This window comes from Xyrauchen texanus, chromosome 38 (assembly GCF_025860055.1).
Source record: "Xyrauchen texanus isolate HMW12.3.18 chromosome 38, RBS_HiC_50CHRs, whole genome shotgun sequence".
Classification (NCBI taxonomy): domain Eukaryota; kingdom Metazoa; phylum Chordata; class Actinopteri; order Cypriniformes; family Catostomidae; genus Xyrauchen; species Xyrauchen texanus.
In genome coordinates, this window is record NC_068313.1 from 3676194 (window position 1) to 3703317 (window position 27124).

A 27124-nucleotide genomic window follows, 5' to 3' on the forward strand; every position below is an offset into this window, starting at 1 on the left:
ATACAGACTATACAGAACGGTCATACAGCTCACTAATAACGCTGCACCATGGTGTGTTCATGTTGACTGATCTGAACTGACTGAACAAGAATTGTCCATCAGCCTCAAAGTAGGTGGAGCTTCAGGTCACACCTGTCGATAACGTGGACCAATGGCAGTAAAAAGATGTTTAGCAGCCGGTACAAAGTTTTCCTAAAAGTTCTCCCTGGCGAGCTTTTTACGAACTACCGAAACAAACCAGATTTTGCTCTAAATGACATGACACCCATTCGTTCATAATTTCGTAGAAAGTGTGCAGAAGCCTTTTAGTTTGCTGAACAAAATGGCACTAATTTAATTCAAGTTATCTTAACTCTGGATATCTAAAGTAAATTAAGGCATTGTACCCCAAAAAGGTTACCAAATAGTTGCACATTAATTAAAATAAACAAAAAATTAAGTCAGCCAATTTGTTTGGGATTTAGAGTAAATCTTCACACAGAAAGGGAAAATAAAAATGTATAATACCCGTAGCAGTTTGCAAGCTTTTTCATTCAGCTGGTGAAGCTCTTGTCTAAGGCTTTGGTTCTCATCCTTTAAGATCTCCATCATCTGCTGCGCATGGCTCACCATGGCAAATGCTTCCCCTGGGAAAGGCTGCCCTAAAGGGGCCTCACGAGGAGACATCACAGATCCAGTCTGAGTTGCAGGAAATCTCAGAGATTCAGATAAAGACATCGCCTGATACGGCTGTTGAGAAGCCTGAGAGGGTAGGATACAGCTCTCAGAGAACATGGGACAGTTCTGCTGTTGGTGCAGTGATGAAGAACTTAGAGATATTGGGGACTGCCTAGAATGGACAAAGACAGTGTGTGAGATATGTTGACATCTGTGCATTTAAAAAGCTGCTATGTGTAATATTGGCACCATTAGTGGCACCTAACAGATAACTAACTAATGGCTTTTTTTAAAGGGGTTTCTAAGACAAAATACTGTAATCATTATATTTGGGGTCCTTGGCATCAAACAGTTTTTAAAAACTTCTGGCCTAAACAATAAAAAAGATAATTTTTTATAACTACAATGTTATTGCTGCTAACCAATTTAACATCAAATGAACATTTAGCATTTAATTAGAAAATGTCATCCCTACATTTGTCACTTTCCTTGGGAATTAAAAATTCAGTGGATAAATCCATGTATCCGCAATATACAGCATACAGTGCATTCATTTTTTCTCTCTACCTTTTTCTCCCCAATTTGGAATCCCCAATTCCAAATGTGCTCTAAATCCTTGTGGTGGTGTAGTGACTTGCCTCAGTCCGGGTGGCGGAGGACAAATCTCAGTTGCCTCCATGTCTGAGATCATCAATCCGCACATCTAATCATGTGGCTTGTTCAGCGTGTTTCCATGGAGATGTAGCGCGTGTGGAGGCTCACACTATTCTCCACAGTATCCAAGCACAACTCACCAGTCACCCCACAGAGAGCGAGAACCACATTATAGCGACCACGAGGAGGAAACCCATGTGACTCTACCCTCCCTAGCATCCGGGCCAATTTGGTTAATTAAGAGACCTGGCTGGAGTCACTCAGCATGCCCTGAATTCAAACTTGTGACTCCAGGGGTGGTAGTCAGAGCCTTTACTCGCTGAGTTACACAGACCCTAAAGTATTCAGACCCCTTCATTTTTGTATTGCAGCCTTAATGCTTTAAATTATATAATTTTTTCACATCAATCTACACACCCCATAATGACAAAGCAAAAACTTTTGGCACCTTTGGCAGCCTCAAGTATTTTCGGGTATGATGCGACAAGCTTTGCATGCCTAGATTTGGGGCTTTTCTGCCATTCCTCTCTGCAGATCTTCTCAAGCTCTGTCAGGTTGGATGGGACCGTGGATGGACTGCCATTTTCAGGTCTCTCCAGAGATGTTTGATTGGGTTCAAGTCCCTAATCCACTCTTGCGTTGTCTTGGCTGTGGGTCATTGTCCTGTTGGAAGGTGAACCTTCAGCCCAGTCTAAGATCTTGAGCACTCTGGATCAGGTTTTCATTAAGGATATCTCTGTATTTTGCTGCGTCCAGCTTTCCTTCAACCCTGACCAGTCCCCCAGTCCCTGCCGCTGAAAAACACCATGCTTCATCGTTGAGATGGTTTTGTGCAGGTGATGAGTGGTGCTTGGTTTCCTCCAAATATAACGCTTGGAATTGAGGCCGAATTGTTCAAACTTCGTTTCATCAGACCAGAGAATCTTGTTTCTTACAAGAAGGCTTTCATGTGTCTTGCACTGAAGAGAGGCTCTTCTCCCCTGATTACTCAGTTTGGCCAGGCTGACAGCTCTAGGAAGAGTCCTGGTTGTTCCACTGTGCTCACACAATCCTGTCTCTGAGCTCTGCAGGCAGCTTGGTTTTTGCTCTGATATACATTTTCAGCTGTAAGACCTTATATAGACAGGTGTGTGCCTTTCCAAATCATGTCCAATCAATTGAATTTGCCACAGGTGGACTCCATCAAAGTGTAGCAACATCTCAAAGATGATCCAGAGAAATGGGATTCACCTGAGCTAAATTTCAAGTGTCATAGCAAAGGGTCTGAATACTTATGTTAATGTGATATTCAATTTTTTTTATCCAAGTTATCAAAAATATGTTTTTTGCTTTGGCATTATGGGGTAAGGGGTGTAGATTGATGCGGAAAAAAAGAATTTAAAGCATTTTAGCATAAGGCTGCAACATAATAAAATGTGACAAAAATGAAGTGGTCTGAATATTTTATATATATATATAAACTGTGTGTGTAAATATATATGTGTGTGTGTGTGTGTGTGTGTATATATATATATATATATATATATATATGTGTGTGTGTGTGTGTGTGTGTGTGTGTGTGTGTGTGTGTGTGTGTGTTTATATATATACTGTACATCACTTGCACTATAATATACACTACTGGTCAAAACTTTCCCCTTCTGTCACTCACTCAACGTTGTGTCGAATGTAGTGACACAAGGGGTCTTTCTTGAGAGTCTTGCGTACCTCTGAATTTGAGAAAAGGCCAATGAGAAATTGCCAGACAGAATTTGCATGTCCCGCCCCTGGACATATGGGTATAAAGAGAAGCGGGCATCAGTCTGTGACTTCGTCAGGCTCCCGCCTCGTTTGGCATCAGATTGTTTCGCAGCGGTAAACCTGAAGGACGCGTAATTCCACGTCTCCATTCTGCCTTGACATCGACCCTTCCTGCAGTCCGTGTTCGACGGCCAGGCGTTTAAGTATAAGGTCCTCCCCTTCGGCCTGTCCCTGTCCCCTCGCGTCTTCACGAAGGTCGCAGAGGCAGCCCTTGCCCTGCTATGGGAAGTAGGCATCCGTATACTCAACTACCTCGATGACTGACTCATTCTAGCTCACTCTCGTGAGTTACTATGCACTCACAGGGAGCAGGTGCTCAAGCACCACAGCCATCTAGGGCTTCAGGTCAACGGGGAAAACAGCAAGCTCGCCCCGGTTCAGATCATCTCTTTTCTCGGCATGGAGTTAGACTCAGTCATCACAGCAGATTTCCAAACGTGTCGTGGTCACGACAGATGCCTCTCAAAAGGGTTGGGGCGCCGTATGCAATGGGCAGCCGCTGGCTCCTAAATAGAGCCCTGGCTGCGTTGGCACACCAACTGCCTAAAGTTGCTGGCTGTACTCCTTGCGCTGAGGAGGATTTGCCCACTGATTCGGGCAAGTACGTCTTGATCCATTCAGACAGCACCGCGACAGTAGCGTACACAGAGTACAGGCGGCGTGCGGTCTCATCATATGTCACAACTCGCCCGCCATCTCCTCCTTTGGTCGTTGCACGCCACTCATGTCCCCGGCAACCTCAACACGACAGCGGACGTGCTGTTGTGACAGGTTTCACCTGGTGGAGAGTGGAGGCTCCAACCCCAGGTGGGCCAGCTGATTTGGGACCGGTTCGGTATGGCACAGGTAGATCTCTTTGCCTACCAAGATAATTCTCACTGCCAGCTCTGGTACTCCCTGACAGAGGCCCCTTTCGGGACAGATGCATTGGCACACAGCTGGCCCCGGGGGCTGAGCAAGTATGAATTTGCTACAGTGAGCCTTCTTGCACTGGTGCTGTGCAAGATCAGGAAGTAGGAGGAACATATCACCTTAGTGGCCCCTTACTGGCCCACTCGGACTTGGTTCTCGGATCTCACGCTCCTCACGACAGCACCTCCCTGGCAAATTTCCCTGAGGAAGGACCTTCATTCCAAGGGACGGGGCACCCTCTGGCATCCGCGCCCAGACCTCTGGAACCTCCACGTCTGGCCCCTGGATGGGACACGGAAGATCTGAGTGACCTACCACCTGCTGTCGTAGACCCGATCAACCAAGCCAGAGCTCCTTCTACCAGGCAGCTTTACGCCCTAAAGTGGCGTTTATTCGCAAATTAATGTTCTTCCCGGTCTGAAGACCCCCAGAGATGCGCCGTTCGGTCAGTGCTTTCATTCCTGCAAGAGAGGTTGGAGGGGAGGCTGTCCCCCACCACCTTGAAGGTGTATGCAGCCGCTATCGCGGCCCACCATGACGCAGTGGACGGCAAGTCCCTGGGTAAGCTCGACTTGATTATCAGGTTCATTAGAGGTGCCCGGAGGCTAAACGCTCCCCAGGCAACACTGTACCCCTCCTGGGATCTCTCAGTGGTCCTCACGGGCCTTCACAGACCCCCCTTCGAGCTGCTTGATTCAGTTGATATCATCTAGCTTCCTATCCTAATAACGCTCACTTCCATCAAGAGGGTTGGCGACCTGCAAGCGTTCTCTATCAGCGACACTTGCCTGGAGGAGGCAGACCCAGCCTTTGCTTTGCGGATCTATTTGGACCACACGCAGAGCTTTAGCTGTTCTGAGCAGCTCTTTGTCTGCTTTGGCGGACGGCGGAAAGGGAATGCTGTCTCCAAACTCAGGCTGCCCGCTGGGTCATTGACGCCATTTCCTTGGCCTACCAGACTCAGGCCATGCCTGCCCCCTTATGGGTTCGAGCTCACTCGACGAGAAGTGTGGCATCCTCGTGGGCACTGGCCAACGGCACCTCCCTAAGCAGACATATGCAGTGCAGCGGGCTGGGCAATACCCAACACATTTGCAAGGTTCTACAATCTCAGGGTTGAGTCGGTCTCGTTCCGTGTTTTGTCAGGTCCGAGCCGGTAGAACTCGGTAATAAGGAACAGCCGACTGGTTGGTCCGTTTGCACCTAGCGCCCTTCACCAAGTTGATTCAGTGCGCTTTCTCTCCCAGGTTAGCCAATAAGCTCTCGCTTCCTGGATGTTCTTCCTCCCTAGCCTTCTGGCCTGCAAATTCAGTGGAGGAATTTGCAACCAGACCCACTACGATCCGCAAGTGCTTTGTACTGGGGTAGGGCTCCACAGGCCTAAACTCCCTGTGATGTATTTTCTGCGTTACGGTCCCCCTGTCGGCGGACCCGCGTCTCCCTTGGGCAGTCCCTCTGCCTCCAGTCGCTGTGTTTGTAGAGCTCCTCCCTCATCAGGTAGGACCTGCCACCGTGCCACTCCCATGTGTGACTTGACACATGTGGTGTATTGGCCACATATCACCTCCCCCTAGTCTGGGCAGGATGTGGTCTCTGCAGGGTCTTTTCCCTCTGAAAGAATAGGACCCGACGCATTTCATAGTGTTAAGATAGCCCCAGCCGCTTTACGCTCTATGCGAGAAACATAGAGAGAGAAAAGGCTGTGGCTGGCTGGCTTGCTCCCATGATGGTCATGTAGCGCCTGTTCCCTCCTTAGGGGTGCTGGGAACCTAGGGTCTGTATATGACATCTTTTTCTGGAGGCGTTGGGGAGGGTTACGTGCAGCCGATACAGTTGCTTCTAGCACGCAGCAGCCTGCTTGCACCTATGTCAGCAGTTCACGTAACACGGTCTAGTGCATGGCGCTTTGAAATGTGACCCTTAGTGTCACTACATTCGACACAATGTCGAGTGAGTGACAAAAGGGGAATGTCATGGTTACTGTTGTAAACTCCATTCCCTGATGGAGGGAACGAGACGTTGTGTCCCCTTTGCCACGACACAAGACCTACCACTGTGATTGGCCGTACCTTATTCTCGGCTCCGCAGTGCAAAAACCTGACTGACAGAGGCACGTCCGCTTCCCATTATACCTGTATGTGCAGGGGCGGGACATGCAAATTCTGTCTGCCAATTTCTCATAGGCCTTTTCTCAAGTTCAGAGGAACGCAAGGCTCTCAAGAAAGACCCCTTGTGTCACTACATTTAACACAACTTCTCGTTCCCTCCATCAGGGAACGGAGGTTACAACAGTAACCATGACGTTTGAAACACTTGACTGAATTGATTCTCATTATCTTAAATATCTTTTGATCTGAAGGCATATGCTTAAATGTTTGAAATTTGTTATGTAGACAAGAATATAATTGTGCCAACATATACATTTTTTATTTAAAAAAAAGTTAAAACTAAACTTTTATTTTAAAAATGTTTGTGAAATTGATGACTTGGACCAAATAATACAGAAAAGCAGCCGATAAGTGCCCAAGATAGATTGGAACTCCTTCCATACGGATTAAAAAACCTCCCAGGGTGATACCTCAAGAAGTTGCTTGAGAACATACTTTGAAGATGCTAAAATATAACACAGTTTTGATTTATTTTGGATTTTGTTTAGTCACAACATATGTTATTCCATAGTTTTGATGACTTTCCTATTATTCTAAAATGTGAAAAAAAAAATATAATAAAGCATGAGTAAGTGGGTTAGGTAGGTTGGGTATATATATATATATATATATATATATATATATATATATATATATATATATACACACACACTATCTACCAAAATTACAATATTATATTATATTATATTATATTACACTGTCTAGACCAAACATTTTCACTTTGGTCATGTTCACAGTTCTTATCTGCCCTAATAAAATTTTTCTTTTAATAAACCAAGATTAAAACATCTGCTAAAGATCTGGAGGTGTTTATTTTGCAGTCACTGACAAAATCTATTTCAAAAACTGATGGGGACATGTTCCAACTGTCGAACCCATAAATGACACAGATGAGGAAAACATAAAACAAATTGCACATATCAACTTTAAGAGTATGATACAATTACCTTGCTACATTTGAATGTGGCACTGTTTCTATCATGGCTGCTGTCAAGGTGTCACTGTAGAGGGGGACATATTCCAGAGACCCAGGGTTGGAGTTTAATGTGGCCGGAAGCATCGGTTGTAACTTGAACTTAAAGGGATATTCTGGGGGAGGACCTCTTTGTTCCAAAGACCATTGTGGTGAGGGTAGGGGTGGTGGTAGAGGTGGAAGTATAGTTGTAGAGGTCTTGCTAGTTGGTGAGGTGGAATTTGCTGGACTCTCAGCCCCACAAGGAGCAGTGTCTCCTGTGCAGGGAGAACTGGGGGGTCCCCCAATTTGCTTAGCGCCATTGCATTCTAGACTAAGTTGCATGAGTCTTTCACTTAACGAACGAACATGACCCTGTTTCAGTTCTGCCAGGCCTTCATCCCGAAGAGTCATCACACCAGTGCTCCCTTGCTGAACCCACGCTTGACCCTCCACACGGGCCTTCACAGGTACCATGGATAGAGAGGTGGAAGATGATGAAAGAGAAGGAGGGGAGGAGAGAGAGTGTACATTGGAAAGTGACAGAGGATAGGAGAATGAGCCTGTGGGGCTGTCAGACACTATTGAAAATCGTTGCGTCTGTTGGACCTGGTTGTGTTGCTGCTGACTTTGGTGGACAAGGTTTAGATGGCCCTCCATGTGAAGGACCTGGTTCTGAATTTGTTGCAGATTTTTTGGAAGACTCTGGTGGGTGTAGCCTGGGTTTTGAGATGGAGTGTTCATTGGACTCTGCTGTTCTCTGTAAAGGTGTGACTGGATTTTAGCTTCCTCATAAGATGGAAGCTCTAAGGTATCAAACCTAGGCAAAGTTAGGGTTGTCTGGACTATTCTACTTGCAACCTGGCCCACTCCACCAGTATTCTCCATGGAGCTGCTGTCCACTTGATGCTCCTGACCTTGAGGTTCCTGTCGTGACTGACTCTGTAGGGGTCTCGCCTCTTGTAGAAGTAGGTTATCTGTAGATGTGGGATTGCTTTGCATCTGAGAGCTGTCGTTTCCTACGCCTCCTCTGGTTCCACTTGTTTCGTATCGCAGATGTTCTTGCATAAGCCTCTGAAGCATGGTTCCTGACGTGCTGTCCTCAGATACACGCATGTCTGCTGATGAGTGGGTGGGCAAGTGGTAGCAAGGATATGCACCAAGGAAATGGATGATGTTACCTGCAAAAAACAGATAGCATAGCTGATCATCCCAGTATTGGCACAACAATACCATATCATTCTTTGAAATGAAATGTATCTTCCAGGAAATAGATTATTAAGGGTCCAAGCCCCTGGAGCCCTATTCGATTGGGACTGATTTTTTATTCTTATTCTGCCCTGGGTGTGGAGTCTGGGCAGGGAGGGTCTGGACTGGTAATCTGGTATACCGGGCATTTTCCCGGTGGGCCGACGCACTGTGGGGCCGATCAGGGGTGAACTGGCCATTGGGCAAACCGAGCGGGCCAGTGGGTCGGCCATGAAATGTGCCGAATGGCCCAAAATAAGCAACAATGAGCTACTGCGTTATGCAGAATGGACCACAAAACGATATGTCCAGAAAAGGACAGCGTATTTTCATCTGATTCCCAAAATCTATATCTCCAATTTCATTTTCATCTAAAAAGAATTTCTTCCATTTTGAAAAAAAAACTTTTTCAAGCCCTTTAGACAGTTATTCCGATTCACCAAAAAATTTCATGAATCGTCTAGGGACCCTCAAGATAATAAAGTTATCAAAAGTATTTTAATTAATCAAATCTTTCAGAAGATATCGGCTAAGTGAATTGGGCCATGGCCAAACAATTAATTGGCTTATATCTTTTAAGCAACTCAACACATACAAAATATTTTGATAATTTTTTATCATGAGTGTCTCTAGATGATACATTCAAAATTTTGCATAAAACAAACTAGTAGGAGTTTATAAAAAATAGGTATTTTGGAAAACTAAAAATGGCAAATGGATGCAATTCCTACGCAGTAACTAGAGTACTTAATAATCAAATAATTTTGCCCCTGACATCTCTGTTCCTGCAAATTTGGCACACACATTGGGAGATCAGGTTAATACAGATAATCCACTAAAATAATGTATAATTCAGATCTAAATACTTTGTTTGTGCTTAGATAAAATTTCAGATACAGCTGGGAGTCACAGCGTGCTGTTTTCTTTCACACCTTCTTTGTCTTTCCTTTGTTGCGCTTTAATATCATGCAATAGCACACTGACATAGTGATTGATGTATGTCATCATGAAATCCAAGACCCTCCCCTCAAAATCCAGACACAAGTGGGACGCATTTAGGGGGCTTTCACACTAGCACTTTTGGTGCGCACCCCGGTTCGAATGACGTCAGAGTTCGGTTCGTTTGGATGATGTGAACGCTGTCTTCCGAACTCGGGTGCGCACCCGCGAACCGTACTCGGGTCCGCTTAAAAGGTGGTCTGGGGTACGGTTCATGTGAACTCCAGTACGGTTCGCTGCTGATATGAACGCAATCGAACCAAACCGCGGAAGTGAACCGCTATTGATGACGTATAATGTGGTCGTCAGTCTCACACACTTTCAAAATGAGCGGAAAGGGTTTACTTTCGTGCGTGCGTTCGTGTGTATACACTTACCTTGACGAAAAGCGGGACTGACGCACACGCACACGCACTGCAAGCAGAGAGATGATTTCTGCTTGCCTTCGCAAAAATTGTCTTCGGCGGACAGCCCGCTGTCTTTTGAACGATTTCAGTATTTTTGCGGCAGACAGACGCAAGTGTGTTTCTGTATCTTGATGTTGAAAACAAAACCAAAGGTTAAAAAAGGAAGAACAAATGTGAACCGAGCAAGTCTATTCATTGAATTTTGCCGCTTTTCATTTCAGCGGTTATCAAGCAACACGATTACGCACCAGCTGCAGCTTGATGACGCAAGCGTACCGCGGTTCGGATACAAATATATAATGTGAACACAGTCCATCGGGGGCAGGGGGGAGGGGGGAGCAATCGAACTCGGGTTCGGAACAGGCAATCGAACCAAGTGTGAAAGCCCCCTTAGAGACCAAGTGTGAACAGCAATGTGTCTTGCATGACCAAATGTGATCAGATCAGCCAAGACGCATCTTAATACTAGCTGTAAACAGGGTCATAATGTATGCACCATTTAAGACTTGTGATCACCGCAGTTTTAAAAGTCACATTATATTGTATGTTCAGTATTCAACACACTCTAATGACAAAACGTCACTGATGGGACTTTTTATTCCACTTTTTACTGAAGTTCAACTCATTTCAGAGCATTCCCTTGCTTTTCCAGATGCAAAACTTTAATATTAAATTATTTAAAAATTCTGTCATTGCTTTATTTATTGCTTATTTGTTTGCTGTGGGACACAAAGGGAGTTTCAGAATGTTTGTGTTCCAGCAAAAAAATTTTTTTTAAAGCACCATAAAAATTATAAACAAAATTAAGACTGTATTTGTGTGCTGCATTCAAGATGTTCTGATGCTGTGTACGATAAATCCGATGATTACAGGTCCAGTGACGGAATTGTAGGAATTGTTATTAGAACGGCATGACAATGACGTTTTGGCGATGCAGGCAAAAAGTTGAAACAGGGACGTATTCGTCACGAGAATGACCTGTCAGTATTAAGTCTGAGGATTATTAACAGACGGCAGTCACACCATCTGCCAAGTACTTTGAATACCCAAGTTCAGCAATGTGGAATCAAGAGCGAGGAGCAGCTAAAAGAATGTTTGAAGTCTGTAACTGGATGCACTTAACCTCTGAGGATAGGTCAGCTCCCAAAACACCCCATTGACACTCTATAGCACCATCAATTCTTGGCTTTTCAAGGATGTAATTTCTGCTCATGTGATACTGCTTCTTTGAATTTCATATTCATTCAAATTAGTTAACAACATTAGTTAAAATAAACTAACAAAGAACAATACTTTTACAGCATACAGTTTATTCATGTTGGTTGATATTAACAATACTAATATGTTTTTAAATTGAAAAGTTGCATGCACTAACATTAGGTAATGCATTGTGAACTAAAATGAACTAACAATGAACAATTGTATTTTCATTAATTAACATTAACCAAGATTAATAAATTAACGATGTAATAAAACGTTATTATGATTTAAAAAACACATTTTTATATAAAAAATGTCATGTGACATACTATACTTCTATATAGTTAACTAGTCATTAACTAGTTTCAAAAAGGTCAAAAAACATGTCCTACATAAAAAATGCACTTTGTTAAAAATCAAGAAATTCATATTAATAAAAAGACTGAAAAAGTAAAATCTAAAGGAAATGTTTATTCTCTGGGCATTCATTACTTTTTTGTCCAATACTTGGAAGCACATGTAACTTAATCTGTCCTCAGCAAGAGGTCACAATGTTAAACTGTATAACAATGTCTTTACAAATTAATAAATATCAAATGAAAGGTAGGGATCTGTAAGATATCAAACAATACATTAAGTAAACTTTAAATGATAATTTCCATAAAAAACTGTATATAAAAGTTGTGTCTTCACTTATCTATTTTTATAATCCTGAATAAATTAGAATGAAATCAGCTATAACTAAGAGGACTCCTTTCCCACTTCCTGCTCATGTTGGATGCAACAGCAAGACATGTGGTCTGGTAAGTCTGATATTTTTTTATATTTAATTTTTTTTAAGGCTCTGCGGTCACAGTTTCAACATGTCAACTCCTTCATTCGCTTTGTCATAATTTCTGTTAAGAATGGTGGAATCATTTTGGCAATTTAGTTTAGATTATAGAGGAAGATTTAACAGAAGGAACAAAAATGGATCCAGTGCACAACACATGATTAAGATGGAAAAATATTTTAATTTCAGAACAGAAAGAAAACAGAATAAAAAATTATAGAATAAATGTTATCACTTAAATTAATATTACCTAGCATGTGTGGAGGCTTCACGCTATTCTCCGCGCCATCCACACACAACTCACCACACACCCCACCAAGAGCTAGAACTACATTATGGCGACCATGAGAATGTTAACCCAACATGACTCTACCCACCTTAGCAACCGGGCCAATTTTCACTCAGCAAGACCTGGATTTGAACTCGCAACTCCAGGTGTGATAGTCAGTGCCTTTACTTGACCTACCCAGGCCCCCGCTCCCTGTAACTTTTAACTGTCTTGTCTAATGATAAAAAGGCAAATATCAATAAAACTAATATCATATACTGTCTGCAAATATACACATCGTTTAAACGTTTAAACAGTGTAATAAACCAACCTCACACAACTTGAGCAGATCCAGCATCCTGTGGAGCGCTTATAAATCTTCCTCTGAAGCACGTATTATAACAGTCTCTCCTCAACAGTTCCCTGTAACTTTTCTAATGATAAAAGGCAAATATCAATACAATTTCTATTATATACCATTTGCAAATATGCAGATAACTCGTTTAAACAGATGTCATTCACGAACCTCAAGAAAATCCAGCGTTTTCTTGCCAGCGAGCACTCATCTAATATCTTCCTCTGAAGCGCGTATTCTATCAGCCAGAATAAAAAAATTCAGGATCAAAAGTTCCTCTGTTTCACAAAACATGATGGTCAGTCCATGACAATCCAAGCAGGTAATCTAGGCAGTTTAAACTGTCAGGAGATTAAGCATGTGAGTGCAGTTTCAGGGCTGTGTCCGAAACCAGGAAAATGCTGCCTCCAGAGGCTGTATATGGAGGTATGATGGAAATAATGTGCTTTTCAAACTGTTCGGAGATCAGTTTCTTTTAGAGTTCAGCTGTTTAGGAAGCAGCCCAAAGTAAAAGCGCTTCACGTGTGCTATGAGCAAACTTTATATTCACTATGCACTGTATGTACAACTGGTTTGTAAATGTTTTGAGAAAAAGTGATTGTTAATGTTCACATGCCATCCATGGTTGCTAGACTACTGTGTGTACTGTTATTTCCTTCTTCCTAACATATTAACAATTTCTTCATGTGCAAATAAATTACTCAAATTTGATGACTAAACAGAAATCTGAAGAAACTGCTATATACCATTAAAATACACCTTTATTTTTTAAAGTTTGTGTGAAATTGAGTAAATATAGTGCTAAATAAGAGTTTATATAGCAATTTTATGTTTATGTTATTTACTATATAAAATTGTGTGATATATCGGCATTGTATCGGCCTATCGGCCACCCTGCTCTCTGGATATCGGCATCGGCCATTAAAAAACCCATATTGGTTGACCACTATATCAAAGGTAATAAAATACACGTAGAATCACCATTTACACTTCTTACACTGACGTGCATGTTATTTTGCAAGCAACTTCTCAAGTCCAAATCAAGACAACACAAGAAAAATGACAGAGGGTGAGCAGGGAAACATCCTCAGAGGCACCAGTCCAGAAACACATGCTGACACACATTCAACAAGATCAAAAATAGAACCACCACATGAACTTCAGTAATACGTAGCCAGCTATTTAAAAAAAACAAAAAAAAACACAAAGCAATCCACATTATGCTACAGACTGCATAAAACATTACAAGACTTTTAGGAAACAACAAAAAAAGATATATATAATTTGTGACTCTATTAATGTATACTGTATATTCCATGTTTAAAAGTTTAAATGGCAGCTTTACTAAATTATGAGAGAATTAACTTACCACAACATCACCAATATAGACACCCTAATGCTGGGAAAATGCAGATTTGTCAACTTCAGCTGAGAGCTGGTAAACACGAGTCACGCATCACATGTTAAATGATCACATCATACGCTAATTACTCCTCTAAGGAAACTTTACAAAATAAAGAAGGCATAGAAATTAGGAAAGTTCTGCTGAGAAATAGCCCGGAGATCTTGACGCGGATTACTCTATCTATCAGATGGGATATGTTTTAAGAGTGAGTTTCCCTGGACTCTCAGGAGCTGATCGCAGTGCTGAGCGCGTTTGACGGACTCACAACAATCACTTGCATTCACTGCGGTATGACAGGAATGCGCGTGTGCCCGAACCGCTGGACAAAAAGCGATGCTGGGTCCTAGCGCCACCATTTCTCTGTTCGCAGCCCTCCTAATGGTTTCATGTTTGAGTCCCACCCATTGTTCTGAATGGTGATTAAGCCCAGCTCTAAAAATGTAAACGACCAATTCAGCCTTATCAACAGCAAGTCCTGTGTCCTAAATGCTATGCACACGGTCATTTCTACTGTATGAATTTTAAAACTGTAGAACTGTCCCAAAAGGAACACTAATGTGTCCTTTACTACAGAGAAGCACTCAAAGTTTTTCAGCTGAAGACAATGTGCTGATACTAGCATTAGCACATTAGCCAACTCCGTACAACACATATCTACAAAAAAAAATAATAAACACAAATAAATGTACATTTTCATACAATGTAGTGGGGTGATGTTACAGCATTCAACTCATATTTGTAAGGTGCTGTCTTTACAGAAATGGCTAAATTTGCCATATTCTGCATTAATTATAATTTTTTGTCAGGCCAGCATTGTGGCCCAGCTGGGACCTGTTGCAACAGCTACAAGTTACAACTTAAGCTAGTTGTGGCGTAAATGGGCACTAAGTCACAATTTACACACAACTAAATATTTGAGCGTTGCACCATTAAACTTAGGTATGATGTAACCCTACGTATAAACTAAATATTTACGGCAACCTCTGACCAGGAGTAACGGATGGAATAAAAAAGCAGACTGATATTTTATGACAACGATTGAGCTCGTGTTTTGCGTGACAGGCTTCAATCCTTTCGACATACATTTTGATGTTGACATTTACACTCCTTTACATTTAAGAGAGAAAACTAAAACTTTTAAGAGGCTCTTCAGTATGAAACCATTCTGATGGTGCAGTTTTCAGGATGTGTCGCCCGGTGTCAAGTTTCAACACATTTAAAATATAGGATATTAAATTAATTAATGTCTGTTTTCACAGCCTGCTGTGTATTTATTTATCACCCATTATTTATTTTAGATACAGGTCCTATATATTGTTATTTACACAGGGCAAATATACTAATTATCAAATGTTCTTTTATTACGTATCGTATTTTAATGGATATAATTTATTACAGCTGATAGTTACGTGAGCAAACAAGGTTTGAACATCAAGCGTAACAAGATAAAACTGAAATTCTCAGCTTTTTAACACATCTGTCCACAAATTTGAATGCTGTTTATTGGATCGATACAGGTAAACGTCATATTTTGCGACTACGCTTTACGGAGAGTTTGCGACCTACTAGTTAAGTCTTGCCTTAAGAGCAGGTAGTGCAACCAAATTAAGCACTGACTTCGTTACAAACTAACTAGTAGTTACTAAGCACTTGAACTTTGTGTGAACAAAGTGTGAACACTACTAAGTATGAACTTTACGTCCTAACTTAGGCTACATGAGAACTTACGCACAGCTGTTGCAACCCTACCCAGATAACTCCGCCATGAAATGCCGACATTCAATACTCTGTTATATCGATAGAAATAATCCATCAACTGGGTACTCATAGTACACTTTTTTTGTTGCAATTTCAGTGTAAATATACTCGCACTACTTGCACAACAAAAATAGTGTAGTCGAGTAGAATAGTGCAGAATTATATGTGATAGTTTTTATCGTGAGTGTCTCTAGATGATACATTCAGAAATTTGCATAAAACAGACCAATGGTCTAGTAGGAGTTGCAGATGGATGCAATTCCTACGCAGTAACTAGAGTACTTAATATACTTAATAATCAAATAATTATTTAAACAATATTTAAACCATAATCAATGGAAACATATACATTTTAGTTCCAAGTGACTGATAATAGTTGACTCGATTCTTATAACTCAGTTTCCACAGTTTTTATTCAGAATACTGTGTAATTTGACAGTTTCTTTAAAGAAAACATCAGATAAAAATGTAATGTCACTTTATATTCCAATATCACTCTTTTCAGCCCATTTAAGAATCATATCCATTCAGTTTTTGAGTACATTTTGCCAAACACTGTGCCGTTTATGGCAATATCTCCATGAGCTTGTTTGCGTGCACAATCTTACACCGGTTATGCTTAAAAAAACAACAACATTTGTGGTCATGTAAACGCCTTTATTGGGGTAAGGATTGATTAAGCAAAAAACAATCAACACAGGTAGCCTACATTTTTGCCCATTATCCAGATTTTGCTCTGCATGTAAACACCTTTACAGGCATTTTAACTGGCAGTGCGTAAGTGTTGTACATATCACTGTTTACATTTTGGCATCAAAAGCAGAGAATAATATGATGATGAGGTCTCATGTACATGCTGTTTTCTTGCATTGTCAGATTGTTTTGAATAAACTGATTCTTGATAGTTATCAGCATTTTGGTGGGCATGTAAACATGTTCGTTTGGACAAACTAATGTAAATGTAAGAACAATTACTTAAAATTGTAAAGCTCCTTGCAGGTGAAATATGTTTATTAAAAGTGGTGTATAAATATATAATATATATTCATAAACCTCTTCTTTCTGTGAGGACATTTTAAGTATGTTTCATTAAAAGGTTTAATCTATTAAATAATTTCAAAAGTTTGATCAAATAAAGAGAAAATAAAATGAATTAATACATGTGTGTAAAGAACATTCTATTGATCTATGTTAACACCACATAGTACAAAAATGACAAAAAACACTGTAAAGAACTGTATTTTTTTTTTTTTTTGAGTGAATAGAAATATAAATATGTATAGAAATGTGCAGTGAATTGAGTAGCAAGCAATGTTTTGATCGCCACTGTTTTTGTCACACTCTTCAGGAACGAATCGGTTACTAACGTAACCTCGGTTCTCTCTAGATGAGGGAACGAGTATTGCGTAAGCTAGCTTACGCTACGGGAAAGATTAATCTTTTCTGAGATATTGAAGCCAAAAAATTATCCTTAATTTTGTATCCATTGTCAACGCAGTGCGGCAGCTGCAGCCTATAGACGATCGTTCCGCGAGCTTGCGAGAGGAGATCTGCTCTCACTGGGATGGGCCACGGTGCTGTCAGTGACAGCTGCGTAAGCTCCGGGAACCATGTTTGATTCTCCCAGCGCGGGGCTATGAGGAGCACCGAGTGGCGCGTTTCCCTGATCCTCTGCATTACCTGTGGCAATAGCGAGACGGGAGGGAAGGAGTAAAGCGGGCGGTTGGGCCAGTCCTGGGCCAGCGCGTCCTCGCTTTTCGAGAAAAATATTGGGCAGTGAGAGTTCTCTTCTGACGCAAATAGGTCTATCTCTGCTCTGCCGAATATGCGCCATAACGTCTGGACTGTTTGAGCATGCAGGGACCATTCCCTGGGGGAATATTGTCTCTGGACAGTCTGTCTGGGCCGTCGTTCAGGTGGCCTGGAACGTGCGTCACCCTCAGCGAGCGCAGGTGGCGCTGGGACCAACTCAGTATGCGTTTCGTCAGATGGAAGAGGTTCCTGGATCTGACACCGCCTTGACGGTTTAGATAGGATACCACAGACCTGTTGTCCGAGCGGACCAGGACGTGGTGACCCTGAATGATCGGGAGGAAGCGCACAAGCGCGTACTCGACCGCTATCATTTCCAGACAATTTATGTGAAGGAGCTTTTCCTGAACTGACCATAGGCCAAAAACCGGAGAGCCCTCGCAGACCGCGCCCCAACCCGTGTTGGACGCGTCTGTCGAGATGACTTTTCGGCGAGATACAGCTCCCATCATCACTCCCCGCTGATACCACTCGGCCACTGTCCAGGGCTGCAGAGCTGAAATACAGGTCTGAGTCACTCTGATTGGCTGGCGGCCTGTGGCCCAAGCCCGGCGAGACGCGCGGGTGTTTAGCCAATGCTGAAGCGGGCGCATGCGCAGTAAACCCAGTTGAAGTACTGCTGCGGCTGAGGCCATGTAGCCTAGCACTCTCTAAAACTTCTTCAGAGGTGTGAGGCTGTTCATCTGAAATGACGCGGCTAGTCGCTGCACACGGCGCGCGCGCTGTGTAGATAAGCGAGCCGTCATTGCCACTGAGTCTAGTCTAGTAGGAAATTGTCTGACTGGGCTGTAGTGAGCTCTTGGTCCAATTGACTGCAAGGCCCAAACTGTTCAGATGACTGAGGAGAACTGTCCTGTGAGACAGAAGCTCCGTATGTGATTGTGCCAAAATCAGCCAATCGTCCAAATAGTTCAGAATTCGCAAACCCTGACTCCGCAGGGTTGCGAGCGCCGCGTCCATGCACTTCGTGAAAGTACGGGATGCTAAGGACAGGCCGAACGGAAGGACGGTGTATTGATAAACCTGGCCGTCGAAGGCGAATCTCAAGAATGGCCTGTGACGGGGATTTATCTGAAGTATGCATCTTTCAGATCGAGAGAAATAAACCAGTCCCCTGGCGCACATGCGCGAGGAGTTTGCTGGTTGTAAGCATTTTGAACGGTCTTTTTGCAAGCGCTTTGTTCAAAACCCTGAGATCTAATATTGGTCTGAGGCCGCCGTCTTTCTTGGGGACAAGAAAATAACGGCTGTAAAACCCCGACTCGCTCAGGGGAGGCGGCACTCTCTCTATGGCCCTTTTGCACAGAAGGTTTGCTATTTCTGAACGAAGCATGCACGCTGCTTCCGTGTTCACAGTAGTTTCGAGCCGCGCTCTGAAGCGAGGAGGACGGCGATCAAACTGTAGCAAATAGCCCTGTTTTATTGTGCTTAACACCCATTCGGATATCCCTGGAATATCTTCCCACGCTTTGAAGCGTAATGTTAGAGGGTGAGTGGCCAAATCGCTCTGATTGCCGCACACAGCGCGCTGAACAGAATGTGTGAGCGCGCTTACTGTGCTTATGCTGGACTGCTCACAGACAGCATGGACAGGCTGTTCTGTGAGTGACTTCCCGATTGAGGTGAATGGGGAAAGAGTCACGTCTGTTAAGTGATACGCAAGCATAGTCACGGGCACGGGACTTACATACAGAGAAGTGTTTGCTGGCCGTGTGACAGAGCGGGCAGAGAATGGGCGCGCACGTATTCGTGAGCGCATTTATTGACTCTAACACTCGAGTGGTTCGTAACCGCTTTTGAGTGTGCTCTGATGGGGACACGGAACGTGTAATGCTTGTGTGTAGAGGTGAACACTGGATTGTGGGCACATTTTCTACACATAAGACATGTTTGCTCTCTGGTATGGACACGGGATGTGTAATGCTTGTGTGTAGAGGTGAACACTGGGTTGTGGGCACATATTCTACACATATGGCATGCTTGCTCTTTACCAGATTTATTTGGGTCGCCGTGAAAATGCCGTTTGAGCGCAGGCAAGCGGGCATTAACACCGGCTTGTTGGCTGCTGAATCTACCACTGTAGTAGCCTGAAGGAAGGGGACTGACAGGGGGTGAAGCTTTGATGGTGGTCCGGCCGCAGCGGGACTGGTCCGTCGTTTTGTCAACAAAGCTAGGAGGACTTCGGTTGTTCAGGTTTCAGCGCAATTCTAGTCCGAGGCCCGCGGGGCGGCGGTCTGCGGCGGCTGTCTGAGCGCGATCGAGGGCGGCCGCCCTGTCGACGCTGAGAAGTCTGGCTTTGTTGAGCTGGGCGCTGTGAAGAGGCTCGTGCAGGAGGCTCATGTGGGCGGCCTGCAGAGGAGCTAGCGCGACGAGGCAGAAAGAGATTCATGGCTTGTGTGGCTTTTTGGACCTCTGAAAACCGGTCAATGATACCACTCACAGCGGAGCCGAAGAGACCGGATGGAGAGAGCGGTGCGTTGAGGAACGTAGAGCGCTCTGCTTCTCCCATGTCGGCTAGCGTTAGCCACAGATGTCTCTCGGTCACAGTCAGCGCGGCCATGCACTACCCTATAGCTTGGGCTGCAGCTTTGGTAGCGCGGAGGGCGAGGTCCGTAGCACTCCGTATGTCTGCAACCGCCTCTGGATGCCTGCTTTCCTCATCCCACTCCTGCAGAAGGTCCGCTTGGAGGATCTGTAGGACGGCCATAGAGTGCAGAGCAGATGCAGCTTGGCCGGCGGCGGAATAGGCGCGGCCAACACAGGCGGAAGTTGTTCTGCAGGCCTTAGACGGGAGCACTGGTTTAGACCGCCATCTCGCGGAGGGCGGGCAAAGGTGTGCTGCTACCGCATCCTCGACCGGAGGGATGGAAGCGTAGCCCTTCTCAGTGGCGCCGTCCACCGAAGCAAGAGAGGTGGAGACGTGGGATCGGACCCTGGCCGAGAAAGGCGCGTTCCATGATTTGGAAAGCTCGGCGTGGAGTTCCGGCAGGAAGGGAGCGGCCCGGGTAGCGGGTGCTGCGCGGCGGCGGCTCTGTAGAAAGCAGCCGTCAAGTCTGTTGGGTGCCTGCTCAAGGGGCGGTGACCACTCGAGCCCGAGGCGGTCGACGGCCTGTGTGAGGAGGCGTGTTAGTTCCCCTTCGACTCCGGCGCGGGTCCTGCTGGATTCCTGGGCCGAGGAGGAGGCGTGTGAGCCTGACCACTCCTCGCTGTCCGAAGCCATGATGGAACAGCCCTTATCCTCCGCTTCTTCCTCCGAGATGGCAGCAGAGCAGCCGCTCGGCGGCAACTGCGCATCCCGGGTGGGCGGGAGGGTGAAGGCGATGCTCGAGGGATGGGCTCCGGCAAGGCAATCGCTTCTACCACTGTTTCCGGCAGCCTTTGAGAGCGGCGCTTTTTTCTGCACGGCTGAACGGAAGGCGGCGCGGCGGCTTCGGTCCTGAGCGCTTCGAGTCGAGCCCGCAGGGTCGACATCGGCAGCTCCTCGCAGAGATCGCATCCGCCTTCGGCGAGGGCGAGCTCTGCATGCCCCAGTCCCAGGCAGAGAGCGCAGATGATGTGGCGGTCTCCGGTGCTGAGAGGAGCGTGGCATGAGGCGCAAGTGGAGCGAGGCATCTTAAAAAAAGACGCTCGTACTCTTTTGTGAAGTTCTTTAAGAACTAGCTTGCTTTTAAAAAGGATACGTCGCCGGATGGCGTAGCTCGCAGGACGGCTGAAGGTGGCGAAGACGGCCGGCTTCTTCGAGCGCTGTCCACGCTTGCTTGATGCCCCTCGAACGGCGACGCGGCTTCCGGTTCAGTGATGCGAAGAGCTTCGCTGAAGAGATGAAAATCAGGGTTCCAGCCTACGAACTACGCTTATATGCACTCTAGTCACGCCCTTTTTGGCGGGCTTTGATGCAGTGAGCGCGCGGACGCCTCTCATTGGATGCGAGTTCGCCCAAGCTCGTCTATAGGCTGCAGCAGTTGCCGCAGAGCAACCAATGAGCTCGCTAGCTAGCCCGCTCAAGGTCTGCAGCTGCCGCACTGCGTTGACAATGGATACAAAATTAAGGATAATTTTTTAGCTTCAATATCTCAGAAAAGATTAATCTTTCCCGTAGCGTAAGCTAGCTTACGCAATACGAGAGAACCTCTCGTAAGAGAACCTGTGACTTACTTAGTTTCCTCTGTAGTTTCCAAAGAGTGTGTGTGTGTGTGTGTGTGTGTGCGTTTGGGTGGTTTACGAGAAAACATTTTTAGGTTACAAACTGGTAATTACAAGGGTATTATTTCTATAAATGTGGTTTATGAGGACATTTCTAGTGTCCCCATAATCCAAATCACTTAAAAAAAACACTAAACAATGTTTTATTGAAAATGTAAAAATGCAGAAAGTTTTTTTTTGTGGGGTTAGGGGATAGAATCTATTGTTCATACAGCATAAAAATCATTATGTCTATGGAGAGTCCTCATAAGGATAGCCGCACCAACGTGTGTGTATGTGTGCGTGTGTGTGTGTGTGTGTGTTGTTGTGATAAGAAGATGGTAATACATACTTTGCTGCATGTCTAGAGAAAGCTGGTGAACTCTGTTTTGTTCCAGCCTTTGAGGAACATCCTCAGGAATCCAGTTTTCTCCAGGATCCATGCTTTCAGATTTCCCTCAAACACAAACACAACCCTTTCACCACTCTCTGGAACACAATCTGTACCAATGGTGCTCAATTAGTATTCACCTAGAATGAGCTTTCAAAACTCAACAGAAATTATATGCATCATATATGGTAAGGCTGAACGATTTGGAAAAAACGAATTGCGATTATTACGAAAAAATATTGCGATTGCGTTATCACAAACTGTGATATGATTAACATAGGAAGTGTTTCCTTTTGACCAAAATTAAGTCATGGGCAAATATGCTCCACAGCCTATAGAAATGATAGGGTGATTACATTTGAATCTTCTTAAAAAGAACCAGACTAATAAAAGTGAAACATAGAGGGGGGAAACATTTCACATCACATTCACATTAGATCTACTCAATGTGTTCCTGTTTGGAACCAAAATAATAGGTTATTATTAAGTTAAGAAATAATTATGGAAATATATTTTTGTATAATATTAACAACAACAATTATTGGTAACACTTTGCTATAAGGTTAACATTAGTTAACTACATTAGTTAACATGAACTAACAATGAACATTTTTACAGCATTTATTTATCTTGGTTAATGTTAATTTCAACATATCAACAATACTGTACACTGATAAAATAACATTTTTGTAACATTAGTTAATGCACTATGAATTAACATGAATGAACAATGCACAATTGTTTTTTTATTAATTAACATTTACAAAGATTTATAAATGCTGTGAAAAAATACTGTGCAATTTTAGTTCATGCATTTACTAATGTTCACAAATGGAACTTTACTGTAAAGTGTTAACCTATTATTGCTATTATTATAATTATAATTATTATTGTTATTATGATTAAAAAGTACAATATTTATGTCATTGTTTTAACCTGTATGCGGCATAGCTATACAGGTCTTTATTTTTTGTGAAAGCTTTTACTTTGATGGTAAACTGATGGAAGGAAGTTTGTAGTTGTGTTGACAGTGGCCTTTGAATTCAGTGAAATGCCCTCATCCACTCTTCTGTCCTCTAAAAAACAGGTGTTATGCATACTTTAGATTGGATAGTAACTTTTAGCGGCCAATCATATTTGGGATTACACAAATATGTAATTAATGCATCTTAAAACGCTCATTTCATGAGTCTCACACGTGCTTTGAGTATGTGCAATACACTACACTGCATCACAACATGATGTATGTGATTATTAAACTGCAAAGGCTGTGATAGATTCACTGCACATACAGTAAGTGCAGTGAATCTATCGCAGCCTCTATGGGTTGATACACTACGTCATATCACGATTTCAGGTTTATTTTGATTAATCATTCAGCCCTATAATTTGTAATTGCTTTGATTTCCTCTGGCTTTAGTCAAACCTTTTTGGTTCTTGAGAAATGATATGATGACACGTGGGCATGAGATGCGAGAGAACCAATGAGCTTTGATGTTTTCGACATAGCTTCAATATTGATGTTTTTCTGTACTTTTACTCAAGAATGGAAAATATACTTACTATACTTATTTAAGTATGGAGTACATCTTCAATCACAGCCAGTAGCTATGTTTTTATAAAAGTTGCAAATTTAATCTATACTAAAAATCTGAATTTCCAACCCTTGTGTTTAAGGTACAAAATTGTCACTTCTGGGGAAATTGGCACCTAATATAAATGAAAATAGAAGTAGCGTGGCTCATTTATTATAAGTGATGAATTACATAAGGGATAATTCACAGTCATTCTGTTGTTTTTGCTAAATAAACCCTGAATGGATGATTAGTCTTGACTGACCGGCCACTTCTTACACGGCTAACCAAATAAATAAATGGACATAAAATATTGATTCACGTTGAAATTATGTGAAAATAAATAAATCGTAGAACAGTTGAAATACACTTCCAGTTTATGCCGGATATCTGTTGGTGTTTATTTTGTAATTAATAAATGTCTGACTGCCCATTATCCAGACTATTATAAGTGTCACGGTCTCGTGTCATCCGCACCGTGTTTTCTGTTTCACATAGCACTGATCCTGTTCTATGTCACGTTTTCCCTGTTGTCCGCCCTGATTCTCACTGTCCGTGTGTAAACTTCACTTCCCATCTTTCCCGGCGCTGTCACAGCTTTATTGTCCGCACCTGTTCGTCATTTTGTTATCACCGTGTCTGTCCATTTAAACCCCGCGTTTTCTCCTTCCCCTGTCGATCGTTGATGTTCCATGTCTCCACTCATGTATTGTTTGACTTGCGCTTCGTGTTCCCTGCCTGCCTGCCTGCCTGCCTGCCTGCCTGCCTGCCTGCCTGCCTGCCTGTCTGTCTGTCAGCCCGTTCATGGTTACCCCGTTCTCTGTCCGTCCAAGGTTACCCTGTCGTTCTCCGCCCTCCGTTTTCTCTTGTATTTAGTTTGCCTTTTTTCCCTTTGTGGACTTTGTTTTGTTCCTGTGTTTTGTTTATTCAGTTCTTTGTTTCAATAAAGCCCGCATTTGGATCCACACACCCATCTGCCCTCTTCTACTTCCACTAGTCATTACAGAACGATCGACCCAAAAATGGATCCAGCGGCATTACGTGCAAGTTACCAGCTCCTCTGTCTGAAGCAAGAAGACCGCCCAATAGAGGACCACGTTCGCGACTTTCTCCATCTGGCGAACTTTACAGACTTCCCGGACTCAGCATTGGTGGTCTTCTTCAGGGACAACTTGAACCCCTCACTTAGGGAGCGGTTGCCACAGGCAACGCACGGCTGGACTCTCTGCGACTTCCTGGGGGCGACCCTACTAGTGTGCGGCTCACCGCTCACTGTGGGCGTCGCTGAGGAGGTTCCTACCTCACCACCCACAGTGGAGACCCCTCAGCCATCCCTGAAGCTCCCTGTCACACCAGCCCCACCTGTCAGCGAGCAACCCCCCACGCCAGTTGCTTCCCTTGAACCTTCACGGTCAACTTCGTCCGCCCGGAGGAGGAAGAGAAGACGGGCTTCCGCCTCCCGGCCCACACCTTCCCCGGTCTGCGAGCCAGAGCCCACGCCTGCCCCGGTCTGCGAGCCAGAGCCCACGCCTGCCCCGGTCTGCGAGCCTGAGCCCTCGTCAGCCCCGGTCAGCGAGCCTGAGCCCTCGTCAGCCCCGGTCAGCGAGCCTGAGCCCTCGTCAGCCCCGGTCAGCGAGCCTGAGCCCTCGTCAGCCACGGTCAGCGAGCCTGAGCCCTCGCCAGCCACGGCCGGCGAGCCTGAAGCCACGCCGACCAGGAACAGTGTACCAGCGCATACCACGGTCAACCAGCCAGAACCTGTCGCCTCAGAAGTCAGTGAGCCAGTGCCTGTCGCCTCAGAGGTCAGTGAGCCAGTGCCTGTGGCCTCGGTCGTCCCTGAGCCAGTGCCTGTGGCCTCGGTCGTCCCTGAGTCAGTGCCTGTGGCCTCGACCGTCCCTGAGCCAGTGCCTGTGGCCTCGACCGTCCCTGGGCCAGCGCCTGTAGCCTCGACCGTCCCTGAGCCAGCGCCTGTGGCCTCGACCGTCCCTGAGCCAGCGCCTGTGGCCTCGACCGTCCCTGAGCCAGCGCCTGTAGCCATGACCATCCCTGAGCCAGCGCCAGTAGCCGTGACCGTCCAACAGCCAGCGCCAGTAGCAAGGACCGTCCAAGAGCCAGCGCCAGTGGTCGTGCCCGTCCTAGAGCCAGCGCCCCTCGAGTCTCCCAGGGCTCCTCCTCTCGAGCCTCCTTGGGCTCCTCCTCTCGAGCCCTCCAGGGCTCCGCCTCTCAAGCCTCTCGAGCCTTCCAGGGCTCCGCCTCCCGAGCCTTTCAGGGCTCTGCCACTCAAGACTCTTGAGTCTTCCAGGGCTCCTCCCCTCGAGTCTGCCAGAGCTCCTCCTCTCGAGCCTCCCAGGGCTCTGCCACTCAAGTCTTCCAGGGCTCCTCCTCTCGAGTCTTCCAGGGCTCCTCCTCCTGAGCCTCCTAGGGTTCCGCCTCTCCAGTCTCTCGAGTCTTCCAGGGCTCCTCCTCTCGAGCCTCCCAGGGCTCCGCCTCTCAAGCCTCTCGAGCCTCTCAGGGCTCCGCCTCTCAAGCCTCTCGAGCCTCTCGAGCCTTCCAGGGCTCCGCCTCTCAAGCCTCCCAGTGCTCCGCCTCTCGAGCCTCCTACGGCTCAGCCTCCCACGGCTCCGCCTCCCGAGCCTCCTATGGCTCAGCCTCCCACGGCTCTGCCTCCTGAGCCTCCCATGGCTCCGCCTCCTACGGCTCAGCCTCCCGCGGCTCCGCCTCCCGAGCCTGCCACGGCACCACCTCCAGAGCCTCCTAGGGCCTTGCCTCTAGAGGCCCCTATGGCGCACCCTTCCTCGGCTCCGCCGCTAGAGCCACCCTCGGCTCCGCCTCCGGAGCCTCCCTCAGCCTCTCCTCTGGCGCCCCTCCCGGCTCCGCCTCCGAAGCCTCCCTCAGCCTCGCCTCCGACGCCTCCAAGGTCCTTCCTGGCTCTGCCTCCGATGCCTCCCTCGGCTCCGCCTCCGGCGCCTTCCCCAGCTCAGCCTCCTGAGCCATCATCGGCGTCGCCCCCTGAGCAGTCCTTGGCGCCACCTCACAAGTCTTCTACGGCTCCGCCTTCAAAGTCCTCCTTGGCCCCGCCTACCACGGCTCCGCCTCCTGGGCCTTCTACGCCATCGCCTCCCTCGGCTCCGCCTCCTGAGCCTCCCACGGCCCTGCCTACGCCTCCTTCGGCGCCGCCTTCCAAGTCTTCTACGGCTCCGCCTCCGAAGTCCTCCTTGGCTCCGCCTCACACGGCTCCGCCAGCCTCTGTCCTGCGGCCACCTCCCAGGTCTCCTGTACCGGCCCCTGCCCAGAGGCCAGCTCCCAGGCCACCCAAACCAGCTCCTGCCCCATGGCCCGCTCCCAGACCTCCTAATCTGGTGCTCGCCTTGTGGCCAGCTCCCGAGCCCCCCAGGCCTATCCCTGTCCTGTGGCCACCTCCCAGACCTCCTAAACCTGTTCCTACCCACTGGAGACTCCCCAGGCCACCTGACCCTGGCCCCGTCTCACACCCCCATAGACTGCTTGCCTGCCCTCTCGGCCTTCCTGGTCTGCCTATCTGCCCTTTGTA

General features: G+C 45.6%; 1 protein-coding gene across 5 annotated transcripts in view; it reads right to left on the reverse strand.

Annotated features, from left to right (window-relative positions):
• Nucleotides 1-27124, reverse strand: part of LOC127631728 (angiomotin-like protein 1) — a 66956-nt gene that overhangs the window by 37621 nt on the left and 2211 nt on the right. For 2 of the 5 annotated variants that reach the window (XM_052109990.1, XM_052109989.1), the window contains exons 2-4: nucleotides 21962-22110; nucleotides 7139-8324; nucleotides 508-829 (exon numbers count right to left, since the gene is read on the reverse strand). In XM_052109990.1, coding sequence (XP_051965950.1) covers nucleotides 508-829; nucleotides 7139-8324; nucleotides 21962-22052 — 1599 coding nt within the window. In that variant the 5' untranslated portion in view covers nucleotides 22053-22110. Of the gene's footprint in view, nucleotides 1-507; nucleotides 830-7138; nucleotides 8325-12206; nucleotides 12333-12428; nucleotides 12532-12623; nucleotides 12691-13821; nucleotides 14110-21961; nucleotides 22111-27124 lie in introns of those variants that run through there. The other 3 variants (XM_052109992.1, XM_052109991.1, XM_052109993.1) reach the window with 3 other exon arrangements.